At 33.2% G+C, this 18110-nt stretch overlaps 1 protein-coding gene across 2 annotated transcripts in view; it reads right to left on the bottom strand.

Annotated features, from left to right (window-relative positions):
* The window catches only part of LOC114330718 (RNA-binding protein 45), a 39343-nt gene that overhangs the window by 13154 nt on the left and 8079 nt on the right, over nt 1-18110 (bottom strand). For both annotated transcript variants that reach the window (XM_050654196.1, XM_050654197.1), the window contains exons 4-9: nt 10302-10505; nt 7033-7304; nt 6510-6677; nt 4917-5051; nt 4513-4624; nt 3266-3425 (exon numbers count right to left, since the gene is read on the bottom strand). In XM_050654196.1, coding sequence (XP_050510153.1) covers nt 3266-3425; nt 4513-4624; nt 4917-5051; nt 6510-6677; nt 7033-7304; nt 10302-10505 — 1051 coding nt within the window. The remainder of the gene's footprint in view (nt 1-3265; nt 3426-4512; nt 4625-4916; nt 5052-6509; nt 6678-7032; nt 7305-10301; nt 10506-18110) is intronic.

The raw sequence follows: 18110 nt of genomic DNA, 5'->3' as shown, positions 1-18110 counted from the left end.
TTTTAAAGTTATGTATAATCAAAAAAACGAAGAAAATCGAATTTTTCCTTCATTTTTTGACATTTTGATTATTTAAACAATGTTCCGCACCTTTTTGAATGGGAGGGTAACTCAATTATTATTATATGAGTTAATTCTAAGCAATTTCTGCAAAAAAATATTGAGCCACCTCTCAACGTTCATCTCAAAACAGATGCGCCCTGGACTAGAGAGGATTATCCCAACAGCAATGTCTCGCTGAAATGGTTTGTGTGTTTGAGAATGAAGCATCAAACCAGTAAACTATTTCCCGCTGGTATTGTGAATTTCAACGTGGTCGCTCCAGTTGCAGTGACGAATCCAGGCCAGGTCCACCCAAAACAGCAGCCACACAGTAAAACATTGATGCGGTTCGTCAGCTAATTAAGGATGACTGCCATGTAAAATACCGGGAGATAGAGGAATCTTTGGGCATTTCAAAGATCTCGATCCAAAAGATATACATGAAGATCTGGGTGTTTCGAAGTTGGTTTCTCGTCGGATCCCTCATTTGTTCACAGAAGAGCAAAATGCGGTTCGCGTCAATTGATGTCGAAAAACATTGGAACGGTTCAACAAAGGAAGCTCAAAAAACGTTTATAGTATTGTTAGTGGCGATGAGTCTTGGATTTACTCCTATGAACCGGAAAATAAACGCCAAACCGCTGTGTGGATGTTTCACGATGAGGTAAAACCAATAAAAGTGATCCGTTCTAGAAATAAATGATAACTTAAAGAAAATCAAACAAGGCGTGATAAAAACAACAGATGTTAATGACAAATGGAACATAATACAAGAAACATTAGTAGAGGCAGGAAAGAAGATATTACCCACAAAAATAATAAAAAAACAGAGATGGATGATTTCAGAAATCCTAGAGCTAATGGAGGAAAGAAGGAAACATAAAAGCAGGAATAAGGCAAAATACAAGGAAATACAGAGATTAATAGGAAAGAAAATAAAAGAGGCCAAATCCACCTGGCTGGCAAATCAATGTAGTGAAATAGAAGAATATTCTAAAAAGTATGATAGCTTTAACATGCACAAGAAAATAAAAGAAATCACTAAAAAATTATTATAGAAATCACGGAAAAATTAAAAAAGTGGAAGACATACATAACAGATCTGTATGAGGATAATAGACAAGAACCGGAACAAATCGGCAGCGAAACGGGACCAGAGATCATAATGGAGGAAATCGAACAAGCAATACGAAACGCAAAAAACGAAAAAACTGTAGGTCCAGACGAAATACCTGCGGAATTACTGAAATGTCTAGAAGTCTAGACGATGAAACTCTACCTGTACTACTGGATCTGTTTAATGAAGTATATAAAACCGGAAAAATCCCTCATGAATGGTTGGTGTCCACCTTTGTAACAATACCAAAAACAATATATGCCAAAGATGCCGGACTATAGGACAATATCATTAATAAGCCATACCCTCAAAATAGTTCTAAAGGTGATTCATGGAAGATTATACAGAAAGCTAGAATATGATATGGATGATACCCAATTTGGGTTCCGCAAAGGACTTGGAACAAGAGAAGCATTGTTTGCGTTTAATGTCCTCTCTCAAAGATGCTTAGATATGAACCTGGATATTTATTCCAGTTCCATCGACTTCGAAAAAGCGTTCGACAGGGTCCGACATGAAAAACTAATAGAATTATTGAAAAACAGAGATATAGACAGACGAGATTTACGAATTATCATCAATCTGTATTGGAATCAAAAGGCCAATATAAAGATAGAACAACAAGAATCCGAGAATATTGATATAATGAGAGGAGTAAGACAGGGTTGTGTTCTGTCGCCACTACTGTTTAACCTATACAGTGAAGCCATATTTCAGAAAGCGACAGCGGAGCTAACTGATGGAATCTCTATAAACGGAAGAATAGTAAATAACATAAGATTCGCTGATGACACCGTTATAATGGCAGACACTCTGAAATCGCTACAAGAATTGCTAAATAGAATACGATTATTGCATTCGATACGGACTAACAATAAACAAGAAAAAAACTAAATTTATGATCGTCTCAAAAACAGAACATGGAAATAAAGGTTAATGATAGAGCAAACCCAAATAGAAAAAGTAAAGACATACAAATATCTGGAAACCTGGGTCGATGACAAAAATGACCAAAGCCAAGAAATTAAAGTCCGAATTGAAACTGCAAGGCAAGCAGTTATAAAAATGAAGACACTGCTTACAAACAAAGACCTTCGGTTGCCTCTCAGATTGAGGGCTCTAAGATGCTACATATTTTCTATATTGCTATAAGGAATGGTAGCTTGGACATTGAAAAGACAACACATAAGAAGAATAGAAACGTTCGAAATGTGGTGTTACCGAAGAATATTGAAAATTCAGTGGGTTCAAAGGATTACCAATGTTGAAGTGCTACGACGTTTAAATAAGGAGTTAGAAATTATGAAGAGTATAAAAACTAGTAAACTGGAATATTTGGGTCACATTACCACAGGAGAAAAATACGAGTTGCTGAGAATTATTATGCAAGGAAGGATCCAAGGAAGAAGAAGCATAGGAAGAAGACGCATCTCCTGGCTGATGAACCTTAGAGAATGGTTTAACTGTAGTTCATTACAGCTGTTCAGAGCAGCAGCAAACAAAGTGACCAAAGCCATTATGATATCCAACCTCCGATAGGAGAGGGAACTTTAAGAAGAAGTTCTAGAAATGTGTCAAAGAAAATGGTCGCAACGTTTGTGTCAAAATCTGACCATGTGGCAACAATTGCTTTATAAGATCGAAGAACGGTTACTTCCGATTGGTATGTAACCGCTTGTTTACCAGAAGTTATCGCGAAACTCAGACAAAGCAACACACAACGGCGAATCAGTCTACATAAGGACAATGCAAGTGCTCTCACACTGTCCAAAAGACAATGAAGTCTTTGGAGCTTCAATACATCGAATTGTTAAACCATCCACCGTATATCCCCGACCTAAGTCGCACGTTCGCACTTCTTCGCGTTCCTAAATATCAAGAATTCAATGTGAGCAGTGAATCCAGTCGCCAGAAGAAGCCATCGATGCCTTTTAAACAGCGATTTTGCAGGTGTCAACTGAAGACTGGAATAACTGTTTTACCAGGTTTGAATGTATGCGAAAGTGTATCGATCTTGGTGGGACATATTTTGAAAAGCATCTTGTCTATATATTGTTTGTCTTTATGGCTACATGCAAAACTAAAAAACAACCCTCGTATACCTACTTCTATGGCTTTTTCTGCTGATTGCTTCTTCGCATATTTGGCGTATCCATAATTTTTGTGGTGAAGCATGTACACATCTATCAAATTTCCAAACCTGCAGAAGATGTCTTTAAGCATTGCTTGATTTAAACGTGGATGTGGGATGCAAACCACGAAACACCTAAAACAGTACAACAACTATAAAACAAATTTCAGACAATTCATGAAACGAATTTATGATATTCGAATAGGCAATAAAAAGTGCACCCTTAAAATATTATTTGTACGCTTTCTCAAGGTATTTCAAGCAGAATTTTGCAAAATTTTGTCAAAAATAATTTTTTTTTGGTCCTTCGAGCCGGATGTAAAGTATCCAATCAACCTTGTCCACTGCTTCATGTACCATGTCCTTTCAGAACGTTGGTTACCATCATATCTATCTTAATTATATTCACTGCATCTTAAATAGCATGCTTGTATCAACACCATACCAATCTCGCAAGTTCTTCAAGCATGAAGTCTTTGTTCGTCCTGGACTGCGTTTGCCTGGTATTTTCCCTTGCATAATATGTTGTAGCAACCTATATTTGGGACTTCTCATTACATGTCCGAAGTACTCCATCTATGTCTGCTTGATGCTTTTTGTAATCTCAGTAATCTTGCTGAGATGTTCTAGTATTGTTGAGTTTCGAATCTTCTCCACCCAAGAAACTTTTAAAATTCTTCTATAGCACCACATTTCGAGAGCCTCAAAGCGATTTAGATCGATTTTATTCACAATTCAAGACTCGAACCATAAACTAAGACCGAGAACACGTAGCAGCGAAGTAGACGGATCTTCAATGCCAATTTTAGATCTTTGTTATTTATACCTTGGACATCCATCTAAAAGCGGCTCTGACCTGCTCTATCCTAGATCTAATTTCGCCGTTATTTTCTGCGTTATAATTTAACTGATATCGTGAAGGTAAACAATTTGATCAACTTGCTCAAGTTTGGTAGTATTTAAATATATAGACGGTTTTATATTCTTTTGTTTACTTATTACGAGTATTTTGGTTTCCCGTATGTTCAGATCCAGGCCTGCTTTCTTACAACTCTCAACGACACTATCAAGTTGTGTTTGCAGATCTTCTTGAGTAGAAGCCAGGAGTACTGTGTCGTCCGCATATCGCAAATTATTGATGACTTCACCTTTCACAAACTTATCCTCGTTCCAACATATTCAATACAGTATCTAGAAAATATTATAGAGAATTCAAACTTACCTTGCTACAACTTCTGCATCTTTATCTGCCATTGGTTGACGAGGAGGTAATGGTTTACTGCACATCGAACCACTTTCGTATGGGTCTGGCAATAAACCTAATCTTCCGCTGTCTAAAAATATAAAATTATTTAATCGACGTTAAATTATTTAATCGGAATCTAATAATAAATAAATTGGCGCTACTAAAAGTAACCTGAAAACTGTTCTTGTGAAATACTGTTTTTTTCTCCAGTGAGTTTTCTTCAATGTTTTCGTGTTCTTTTGGGTATAAATCGCGAATCAGCTAATGCGTGGTCATAGTGCAGCAAGCTATTCCTATTTTGTTACAGTATTTTCTTTTGAACAGCCTCGTGTAACTTTCTCAACATTTAAAAAATAAGAAAATGCGTGGATGAGTCTTACCTGCTGACATTCCAGTCTTCTCTTGAATCAACGAATTAGCCTGAGCAATCGTTTCTGCAAGTCTCATAATTTCATATGAGTTGCCAAAATCCGAGGATGCTGACCGTTTTTGTCTATTGCCATTGCTAAAACCACCTACAAAATATCGTTTAATTAAAAAAATAATCTAAAAATAATCAAAAAATCTAATATGGAAGAAAAATATTGCCCAGGGAATGGTCAAATGCAATAATTGTACCAGTACACAAGAAGGGAAATACAAGAGACTGTCAGTACTATAGAGGCATATCTCTAGTATAATTGAGGCTGGAATACCACAAGATTTTGCGTAGGTGGCGATAACCTGGTGCTGTAAAACCAAACATATAAGGCCAATGGTCATACTGTGACATAATTATGTCACATACTGTTTTCAGCTCCCGGCCTAAGTTGTTTACCAAATAACCTTTTTATGATTTATGATGTTCTATTTCTTCTTGACTTTTAGAGTAAATTCTTTCTTGTTTCTTGTAAATACTATTCGAGATGTTATTCATTTCTAGAACATTGAATGTTGTATAAATAGTAGGTTTTTGTAATTAGCAGTTCAGTTGTGAATTTGAAAACGTCGGTGTACTTTGATATGTAACGGGCGCGGTATATTTTTGAATTTGTAATTAGATAAATTATTAGATTTGGTGTAATAAATAAATTAGATATCGTAGTTTGTAAAATAAAGGATATAAATTCAGTGTTTTTCATTTGTTTAGAAGTAAGTTATTAAAAATAAATAAAGTCAACTAAAACTAAATAGTAGTGTCTAAAATATCATAGAAAAGTCAGTTTTGTAACAATACTAATAATTCAACTTTTTGTTTCTAACATTGTTGTCGTTTTTTTTTTCAATAGCATACAGTGTGTCCACGGATGGAGTGCCCAAGAGGAAAAACTTTCCTATTTTGAATTTTAGCGAAAAATGTCATTCTTGATAAAAAGTTTTGCTTGTTCTAAAACCCCATAAAACGAAATAAAATTCAAGTTTTACAAAACCTGCTTAATTTTGTAGCCTATTTTATGTAAATTTCCTATACATTTTTGCACTAAGTTCCAAATCGTAACAATAATCTAGTGTTGCTTAGCTACAATGTTGCCTAAGCTACAATGTAGCTAGCTTAGTAACTGTCAACTCCGATAAATAATTTGTGGATTGTCATTTTTTTCGACAATGTTAAGCGTTCAAAAAAAATTTATGATTGGATGCTTAACATTTTCTTGTCGAAAAAGAATGACAATTCGCAAATTATTTATCGGAGTTGACAGTTACTAAGCTATATTGTAGCTAAGCAACACTAGATTATTGTTATGATTTCGAATTTAGTGCAAAAATTTATAGGGATTTGCATCAAATTGGCTACAAAATTAAGCAGGTTTTGAAAAACTTGAATTTTATTTCGTGTTATGGCGTTTTATGACAAGCAAAACTTTTTATCAAGAATGACATTTTCGCTAAAACTGAAAATAAGAAAGTTTTTCCTCTTGGGCACCCCATCCGTGGACACACTGTATAAGTATAAATTCATGTATTTCATTTAATAGACAAAAAATATTACTTACCTTCAGTTGATTTGATAGCTTTAACAATCAACCGTTCTCCTGGTGGATACTCAAAACCGTGGAATTTTTCTAGGGCATATTCCGCCCAATATTCGTTTTTATACACCACTTCATATTTATTTGATTGGCCCCTGTTTTCGTCGTACTGTACCTGGCAATAGTCCATGCCTTAGAAAAATAAATAAATGTGTTAATATTGACGTTAATAAAATTTTAGGGGTAGTAATAAATGTTTATGTGTATGTCACAGTATACAGTGATGAGCGCGCTAATAACCGGCAAAGTAACGCAAAGGATGGAAAACATATTAAGTTGTGAGATAAAAAGAGATGAAACTTGTAAAGGTGGGAAATTTAGTGATAGAAACCTATAAATTTACATTATATCGATTGTTTCCCACCTTTAGACGTATCAGAGAAGTATGTCAAGTAAAGTGAGAGTGGTAGTTGCTAAACTCGTCCGATTTCTTAACCTATTTTTTGAATTTATTAATAAATAAATAGAATACATGCAGTTTACTTACTAGGAACAATATCAAACAATTTCCAAAGTTGGCTTTGGTTCACTGAGTAGCTGGCAATTACACCTAAGGCAAAATATCCATCCTCTTTGACATCCAACGGAGGAGGAGGAGCTCTATCGTTCCTTGGCCAAGACGGAAAATCAGGCCTCGCAATATTTCGATATGGATCAGGCCTAGCACTCTCCAGCTCAGCTCTAGATTTACGTGGTTTCGCAAAAACGGCTTTGTATTTCTTATCACATTTCTCTATTGCCTGAGCTGCATCTGAAAACCTATATAATAAGAGTTAGTATCTATATGTATACCCAGGATCATTTGAGACGTTATTTAGATGTAAAATCTCTCCGTTTTCTCAACAAAACAAAGGGAATGGCTTGTTTCAATTAAAATTTCTTATGTCAAACTTTTCAATATAATTAAATATAAAATAATATTAAATTAAAAACCTTATTGGGACCAATTTTCTGGGTACACCTCCGCGGCTTCTAAAAATGCAAGCCAAACGGATGCTGGAGTAAAAAGAATATGAGGGAATTCTACAATTTGCAATTCACTACTCATCTGTCCAACGCGGAAGAATTGCAACGAAAGAAGGACCGTTATACTCAGATAGGAGTAAACCAGTAGAAATAAAAATGAATGAACATTTTTATTTCGTTTCAAAACGAAAACAAAGCCGTCTTATATTTCAGTTCGTTCAGAGAGCGCTACAAGCACTCTGACGGTTTCAAAACTTGTTAGTTTATCACCAGAGAATGCATATGTAGCCATGATACTATAAATAACAAGATAATATGTTGCGCATCTCGAAGAGAAAGGAGTCGTGACGTAACTGGAGACCCAAGTTCGTAATGTCGGAATAATTTTCGATTAGTTTGAATTGCTCGCGGTTGTATAGTCCAGGCGGCCATACTCAACCTTTTTCTTTCCTGGGCCACATAGTAGCTATCGCCACAGCTTGTGGGTCGCAATCAAGATGAAGTTGTATACAGGGTGTTTCATTGGGAAACGGAAATACTTGAATGGTGAATAGAGGTAAATGAGGCGGTTCTAGACATACTAAATTTATTGCTCCACCGACTTTATAACCGAGTTACAGGGTGTTTTATCGATTTTGTCCATTTCTTTCTGGATCCATAACTTTAGAACCACCTTGTATATTTTTTTGATATTTGGTACAGATATGTCACATTTAGAACCCAAACCACCCAACTACTAATCACAAGAAAAATCCAGGTCCGGATTAAACAAAATTATAAATCCATTGTGACCTTGAAACAACATCCTATATATTGAAATTTTCAAAACCCGTTTGCACATTCGAAAAGAGATTTAATGGAGCTTCCATTTTTTGCGCGGCCAATTCAATCACTTTAATTTTGAAATTATGTCGAAATTTTTAGGAACTTGTACTTGTAAATGTCATTAAATTGTCTGCGCAAAAAATTGAAGCGAGCAATTAAATTTAGTTTTTATGCTCTTTTTAAATGTGCAGACGTATTTTGAAAATTTTAATATAGGTTTATATTTTTCAAGGTCACAATTATTTAAAAATTTTTTTTTGTTAATCCGGACCTGAATTTTTCTTGTGATTACTAAATGGGTCATTGCAATGTAGTAAATAAGTATTGATTATTTGTAAAATGAGTATTTATTTATTAACTTTAATAATTTATTATTAAAAGTTAATAATACTTTGCTTTTTAATCAGAGTTCTTAAAAATTTCAATATATTTAAAATTAAAGTCATTAAATTGTCTGCCTCACTCCCAAACACGCCTCAAACACATCGGCACACTATCAAATAATTAGAAAAATCACGTGAAATTTGACAAATAATTTGATCACTGTGATCAAAGGGCCCTTTAGTTAGCATTCGGGCCGCATAAAAACCGCTAGAGGGCCGCAGGTTGACTATCACTGGTCCAGGCTGTATGGTCGCCCCTGTTAGGTAAATTATTCCGATTCGATTTTTTTGCACAAACTTACTAAAAAAGAGTTCCTTTTTTATAACAAATCCACAGGGTGCCGGGAGGGCCTAGGTCAGAAAATTGTTTAAACAAATTCAAAAAATTGATTTTTTCAATTCGTTCAATTTTCTTAGAATTTTTGGGTCATTATAAGCAAAACAGGTCTCTTGTGATTTTTCTCTAAAATTTATTTTTGTCGAGTTATACGCGATTTAATATTTGAAAAACGCGAAAATCGCAATTTTCAAGGCTTAATAACTGAGTTAAAAATTATTACTATGAAAGTTATAAAGTGACCAAATCAAAGTTTAAAGTCCACCCTACCAGATCCTGAAGAAATTTTTGTCATTATTTTATTACTGAGCTGTTATTTTTAATTATAAACAATGAGCGCTAACTGCATATAGGCGGCCGTCAATAGTGAGTGCGAAAGAGATGCACCATTCCGGCCGTCTAATGGTGCATCTCACTTGCACTCACATTGACGGCCGCCTTACTTAGCGCTCATGGTTAACAATTAAAAATAACAGCTCAGTAATAAAATAATGACAAAATTTCTTTCAACTTTGATTCAGTCACTTTTTGACTTTCATAATAATAATTTTTAACCGAGTTATTAACCCTTAAAAATGGCCATTTTCGCGTTTTTCAAATTTCAAATCGAGTATACTCAACAGTCAATTTTAGAGAAAAATTACAAGAGACCTTTTTGGCTTATAATGACCCAAAGAATCTAAAAAAAATTATACGAAGTGAAAAAATTGATTTTTTGAATTTGTTTAAAAAAACGTTTAAACAATTTTTCGACCGCGGCACCTCCCGGCACTCTGTGTATTTGTTATAAGGAACTCTTTTTAAGTGAATTTGTGCAACAAAATCGAATCGGAATATGTTACCTATTGGGGGCGACAATACAGCCTGGACTATAAGCTAACAACAAGAATTCAAATTCCGGTCTCCAGTTACGTCATGAGATGCGCGAACTCGGACGTATTTGCGCTACAGGAAGAGCCTATCTATGTAGCTATCTCTGAACAAACTAAAATAATTCAGGCCTACTAGCCTCGAATTGCAACTAACGAAATGGCATCAGTGTCTTAGCGACATTTGCTAGAAACAAGTCAAAGTTTTCAATTTACTATTAATATTATTTTATATTTTATGCTTGTAGCGCTCTCTGAACGAACTGAAATATAAGACGGCTTTGGTTTCGTTTTGCAACGAAATGGAAATGTTTATTCATTTTTATAAAATTTCTAATGTACTCTAATACATATTTGAAAAATTGAAAAAACTTACTTATGAAATTTAACATAAGCGAATGGTTTGTTTTGTTTAGTTTCTCTATCCTGAACGATAGAGGCAAACGCCAGTGGACCAAATTGTTTGAAGTGAGTATGGAGTTCGTTGTCGTCCGCAGTTTTTGACACCACAATAAACAATCTTTTAAGATCCTCTTCCTCGATGTCTGGTTTGAAGTCCTGGCCCTGACCTGCTTCACGACTAAAAAATAAGAAATTCTATAAAATTACTTGTTTATAAATGACTATGTATAATGGGATTTTTGTTAAAACCTTAGTTAGAAAGTTTTTTCTTCGTGAAATGCATTTTTAGTAAATGCTGCTAAAAAACCTGCTCTAAAGCTCCTGAATCAAAAAACCAAAAAAATAATTATGAACTGAAAGTTTTAAGTTTTGATCAAGTTTTAAGTTTTGATCAAGTAAAATTGTAGCCCAATATAGCTACAATAATTAAAGCTTTAGTGAAACTTTTAAACCACTAAGAGAAAAAAAGGAGCCCTTTGATGACATTAGAAATTGTTGAACTTATGAAAGAACGAAGAAAACATAAAGCAAAAGACCTGAATAAATACAAAAGAAATTCAGGAACACATCAGAAAGAACATTCAAGAGGCAAAAGGGAGGCCGCTTTTCCACAGATGCAAGGAACTATAAGATCTGGAGAAAAAGTGTGATAGCTTTAATTTACACAAAAAAAATCAAAGAAATGACAGGTTCTAGAAATAGCACAAGAAAGAACGAATATTCTTAAAAATGATAAAGGGGATATTATTACTGATGAGATAGAGAGAGATTGTAATGTAATGTAATGTTTATTTACGGACTTGCCATTTTTACAAATCAACTTAAATTTAACTAAACTATTAAAGCACAATGTGATTACATAAAAAGGTATTTTCGATCTCATTCTTAATAGTACTTAGTGATAAATGAAAAAAAAAGAATGTGTGTGTACTTTGTACGCACGTAAGAAGATATTCTTCTATTATATAGGTAATTTCAACGAAGTAAACATACTTAACAGGTTATTTGTATTTTATTTAAAAATTAAACTAACTTTCTTATCTACCACTTTCAAAAAATTTTTATTAAAACAACCAAAAATAAAAAAAAATATGAATCGCCCAGGACTCGAACCCGCGTCATTCCAATCTCGGAGCTCCCTACCAACTACACCAGCGAGGTCCTTTTAATTGACATGTAAGTTTCGAATATAATTACACAACACGGCGATAAATAGTGTAAAAATGTTATGTCTACATAATATTTTATTATTTTACTACAGAGAAACACAAATCCAAAAACACAGGAATTATAATAAATAATACATTTACTAAAAACATTAATATATTCTTTTAATGACTTATTTGCACGGATACAGATACATAAATACCTATCTTGAAAGATTAGCAAGGAACTACATACTGTCTGTGTGCGCAGGCGCGCAGATTTATTACAATTTTACCCTCAATCGAATCGCGCCAAAAGAAGAATATCTTCAAAAATAATTACTATTAAATTTGTTTGCATTTCTACACATTCTCTGTAAGGGTTTATTTACAGCATAAGTTCGATTATGAAATTCTAAATAAAATAAGTCTTGGGATCTGGTGTCTCTACAGGGAGTATGGAAGTAAACCTTTTCCAAAAGAGCACTAGCATCAATGCCTCCTCGTATTAATTTATATGTAAATCTAGCAATATTTAAGTAAGGATTGTAAAACAATGTATTCAATTTCATTTACAGGTATTCTCAATTTAAAAGCAATAAATCTTAAGAACTCTGTACTCTTTCTAATAGATCTTTGTGGCAGTTATAATGCGGAGACCACATATTGCTACCATATTCCAAAACCGATCTAATAAGGGAACAGTAGATATTTTTGAGACAATAAATATTATCAAATTCAGAGAGACTACGTTTCATGAAACCTAAAAGTTCCATGGATCTATTAGAAACGTAAGAAAAGTGGTCCCTGAAGCTTACTGTAGGGTCAAAAATTACCCAAAGATCCTTAAATGTTGTGATTACCTCCAAAATATTCGGTCCAATATGGTATTCAAATGAAATCGGTTGTTTGTTTCTAAAAAATCACATTACCTTACATTTATTTATGTTCAAATTCAAATCATTTAAGTTACACCAATCCAATAATCTACTTAAATCATTCTGTAATAAACTACAGTCATTGGATTTTTTTTTATAATACAATAATATATACAGTCTATAAATTTTTAGGTCATCAGCATAGAGAAGAATATTACTATGATAAAAACAATTTTTTATATCATTTACAAAACAATTAAAAAGCAGAGGAGATAAATGTCCACCCTGTGGAAGACCAGAGGTTACATTGATAGTAGATTACAAAAATTGGTTAATTTTTACAACTTGAGTTCTATCTGTGAGATAGCTCTCCATCCAGCCTAATAATCTTCCATGTAAACCAGCATTTTAAGGTTTAGAGATTAGGACAGTATGATTAACTCTATCGAATGCCTTCGAAAACTCAGTATAAATGACACCAACATGGTCATACCCTTTAAGAGCATCCAACAAAAATTCTTATAAAACTAAAAGATTGGTAGTAGTAGAACGTCCTGGAATAAAACCATGTTGGTCGGGCAGTAAAGTAGGATTCAATAATGGACCAAGTTTTGCAGCTAGAATCCCTTCAAAAGATTTAGCAAAAACTGAAATTTTAGATATAGCTCGGTAGTTTTCAATATTTTCTCTATTACCACCTTTATGGACTGGGGTAATATAACTTCTCTTCCATATCTCTGGAAAGACACCTGATACAATGACAAACTAAATATTTTTTGTAAAATACATCTCAGAATAAATCTACAATTAAATATGAACAGAGGTTATATTAATAACTATATATATATATATATATATATATATATATATATATATATATATATATATATATATATTGATACATGTATCCATGTGACTTCCAAAGTAGATTCTCGTAATACGTTGTTACTTCATATATACCGTTATGACTTCCGATTTCGGAAGTCACAACGTTTTGCCTATATTTTTACGAATTTGGCTACTAGATGGTATCAGAAGGCTTATATTAAAAATTTCGCTGGAAGTCATATCGTATCTAACATACTCATAAGATCAGATTTTAGTTCGACGGTATATCACCAGCGCTAGTGTCGCTCCCGTGCTACTATACAGGTTATGTACACAACGCGTAGCGTCTTCCGTATACCACACCGCTCGGTGTGACTTCCGTTTTTTGGCAACCCTGTGTAACGGTTTCCAGACATTTATCTGTTGTAGATTCGCGGTCCTAATCGTACTTAGTGTTTTGTGTGCCTTTTGTTTTTAAACATGAATAATAGCAGATCTGCTTTACCTTTAACGTTAGCCTTAAATGAATGTACAATAAGTGATTATATATCTCTATAATTATATATTTTCTGTACTTATTTCAATATATAATATTTACTTATATAAATTCATTTTTCTCGTGTTTTTGTTTACTTCCTTTTTTACAATGAACTTCTAATTTAATCTACACTCACCGGCACGAAAAACGGGCACCCTAAAAAAATGGGTAATTTTTGATGTCTCGTATCTCCCAAACCTTTGGTCCGATTTAAGTAATGTTTTTAATATGTTATAGCCTTATTATTTAACAATATAGCTATGATAACATTGTTGATAGACAGGTAAATTTTCATTGTATACCGGGTGTACCAATCAAACTGGGTTTTTTTCTCAATTTTCACAACACCCTGTGGAATATTCTAGCCTTTATAAAATATTTAAATTAAAGCCTAACTATAGCTCCAGGTTTTATTAACATTCTGTTTTTTTATTCATTCGCTTACGTTGGATAATAAAAAAGTTAAGGACTTTAACAACTAGCCATGTTCTTTATCGATACAGGTGTTTCTAAATATAAGTGCGACAAATTTTAAGGGGTAATTTCTGCATGAAAAAATAATGATCGTTTGGCAAAATAATTTTATATTTGCAAGCATTTGCGGACATAGCTTTATCAAGTAAACGATCATTATTTTTTCATGAAGAATTACCCCTTAAAGTTTGTCGCACTTATTTAGAAACACCATGTATTGATAAAGAACATGTTTAATTGTTAAAGTCCCTAACTTTTTTATTATCCAACATAAGCGAATGAATAACAAACAGAACATTAAGAAAACCTGGGGCTATAGTTGGGTTTTAATTTCAATATTGTATAAAGGCTAGAATATTCCACAGAGTGTTGTGAAAATTGAAAAAAAAAACCAGTTTGATTGGTACGCCCAGTATACAATGATAATTTACCTGTCTAGAAACAATATTATTACAGCGATATAGTTAAAGAATAAGGCTATAACATATTAAAGAAATACTTAAATCGGAGAATAGGTTTAGGAGATACGAGCCATCAAAAATGACCCATTTTTTGGGGTGCCCGTTTTTCGTGCCGGTGAATGTATCTATTAAATAATCTAAATTATTTTTAAAAATCTTATTAAAAGCTTAAATACAAGAAATGTAGGTAAATGTTCTCATTTACCGAAATTTCCGAAAATTGTGTATTTTTTGACCCAAGTAGGCTGAAAAATCGATTTTATAGTTATTGTTATTTCGAAAGTAATAAAACGTGTAAAAATTACAAAAAAATTGAATGTACAATTACAATTGAATGGAATTAAATACACGATAAAATGAATCAAGAGCGATAAAAAGTTTAAAGTAATAAATTCTAGTAATAATATAAATTACAGTAAACTCTCTCTTAAGGGGGTAGGCGCAAAATCTCTGTCCAATGCTATTTAAATACATTTATTTTTTTCGAATCCTGAGAAAACTCATAAATATTTTTTAAAACATACACCCAGAATGAAAGATAACATTATTACGGGGGACCGAAAGTCCCTTAGAATAAAAAAAGTTTCTTTTGAATGAAATATTCGAAATTAAAAATCACACTAACTTTTCTCTTGTTTTTTCATCCCATTATCTTTATTAAAATAAACAAATATTAGGTATATAAGTTATTAAAATAAACATTATATAAGTTTTCAGGGACTTTCTGCCCTCGGTAATAATGTAAGCTTCCATTCTGCGTTTAAATTTTTCAAAAATACTTATTAGTTTTCTTCGAATTCGAAAAAAAAATTAATGCATTTAATTAGCACTGGACTAAGATTTTGCGCCTATCCCCAACGAGCACCTCCTCTATACGGACGGTATTTAAAACAAAATTCATTTGCCGATATACTGAGCCTGTACTTTTCCGGACAATCCCTTAAAATGATGTGTACCTAAATGAAAAAAAAAATACATAGATATTTTTTCCAAATATTTTAGAATACAAAACTACAATATTTATATTTTATTATTTCAAATTAACACAGAGATGACAACGAGTGATATTTAATAACTCTTTACCTTATCAGCAGTAGGTAATAAAAATCTGGTTCTAGTGTGGGATCCGTCATTAAAATATTTTGTGTGTCGGTCATTAAAAGAAATGTGACACCATAACGCGTTGCTCTAATAATACTTTAACATTGATATTATGTTTTGACTAAAAATGTTAACGGAATGTCTGCTTGGCAAAAGAAAACATCGGCACAATATCAATTTTCTTCTTTGATATGTTACCTATGTGTATGCCAAATTTCATGTCAATCTTAAGTGGTTTTTTTAAAATTTATGGGTTTTGCAATATTTTACCGTCAGCGAACGGACTAATAGAAGAGGATCCGATATAAGGCCGATCTGCATCGATATATTTAATGGATAACAATAATTATTGGATATGTAATTTAGTATGTTAACAATTATAAAAAACAAGGGGTGCATGATCTAATTTTCTTCTGACTATAATCAATTAATAATTAATAAATGACTTTTATCTACTCTATGTCATATTATAATATATAAATTTTTAGTTTGTGAAAAGTAACATGAAGTAACAATGTATTTTAAATGGGATTTACTTTTTCTCACTGTTTTTGACACACTTTCATATAATTAAATATTCTTTCTTAACTTTCGCGTTTCATGGTGATGACATCTTCTTTTTCTTCAAGTGCCATCTCCGCGAAGGAGGTCGGCAATCATCATAGCTATTCGGACCTTGGAGACGGCTGCTCTGAAAAGTTCGTTTGATGTACATCCGTACCATTCTCTCAGGTTGCGCAACCACGATATTCTGCGTCTCCCTATGCTTCTTTTTCCTTGAATCTTTCCCTGCATAATGAGTTGGAGCAAGTTGTATCTCTCTCCACGTGTAATATGTCCGAGATATTCCAATTTTCTGGTTTTAATTGTATTTAAGACTTCCATTTCTTTATTCACCTTTATCAGAACCTCTTTGTTTGTGACGTGTTCTGTCCATGATATTTTTAGAATTCTTCTATATACCCACATCTCGAATGATTCCAGTTTTTTCATTGATGCCGCATTCAAGGTCCAAGCTTCCATTCCGTAAAACAGAGTCGAGAAAACGTAGCACCTAGCCAACCTTATTCTTAGCTCTAACCTTAGATCTCTTGTGCAGAGCAGAAGAGAGGTGATGACATAATGAGCAATAAATTACAAAAAAAAAATTTGACAGTTTTGTGGTTTGAAAGAAATTAGAATTTTTATATGTCACAGTTCTAAGAATTGTAGAATAGAAATGAATTCCAGTGACGAAGAGTTACAGTATTTTTATTTGTTTATCGTAGATAAAATATTGTATGAAATTGTGCGTGAAGTACTTTTTGCGAACTTACGCGATGTATAGCACTCACTCCGTTTCATAAATAACTATTTTCATATATTAAAAAAAAATGTTTCGACCCGGGTAGATATTATTCCAGATTTTCAGATTTGGGCACAGAGTTGGATTGTTGGGGCATATATGGAGAGCAGGTAGCGAAACAACTATAAACTCAATTTTACAATGGAGACCCGGAGTTAGAAGGAGACGCGGAGGAACTAGAATAAATGGTTACAGGAATTAAAGGAAGATTTATATAGGGCAGGAATTAGAGACTAGCAGAAAAACAAAAGAGGATAGAAAGAAATGGAGAAGCATAGTCAATAGTATCGAGTAGCAGATTGGGAAAAATCTGCTCGAAAAAGATGGATCTAGATAGCTTTTTAGCGGGTAATCCCCACCTGGAGGGTTTAGCCATTTAATTTTTTATTACATATTATTATTGGTACATCAAAAATTAAAAGGACGGTGCCTGTAATAAAATCTAAAATATTAAAATTTTCTATAAGTTCAAATTTATTTATTAACATTTTTGATATAATTTTCATAAATAAATGACTTACTATTAACACTTTTTTAATTAATTCCAATAAATCCATTTTACAGCAATAATAATATATTAGTATTTTTGTTAAAATAAATATCAATCATATTATCATAAATAACACAGGTTTACAAAAAAAACTAAATTTCGGACAATTTGACGAAACCATATGACAAGGGGGTTTTTGGAGTGGCTGATCACAAATCCGGGGTCTGCTCACCTCTATCGCGTCAGGTAAAGGTCATTTCAAGGTCAAATCAAGATAAATCGACAGTCGCTCTGAAAAAGTATATTGGGGGGTTCTTGGGGTCGCTGAAGATGAATCCGGAGTCCGCTGACCTCTATCTCGTCTAGTTCAACGTCATTTTAAGGTCAAGTCAACATAAATTGACACAATTGCTCTGAAAGTATAGGGAGTTTTGGGGTCGCTGATCATGAAAACTGCGGTCCGTTGAGCTCTACTACGTCATGTAAAGGTCATTTTAAGTTCAAATCAGGAGGAGTTAACAAA

The sequence above is a fragment of the Diabrotica virgifera genome, chromosome 6 (genome assembly GCF_917563875.1).
Source record: "Diabrotica virgifera virgifera chromosome 6, PGI_DIABVI_V3a".
NCBI classification, from domain to species: domain Eukaryota; kingdom Metazoa; phylum Arthropoda; class Insecta; order Coleoptera; family Chrysomelidae; genus Diabrotica; species Diabrotica virgifera.
The sequence above is the reverse complement of the archived record's forward strand: the minus strand, read 5'-3'. Positions and strand labels throughout refer to the sequence as shown.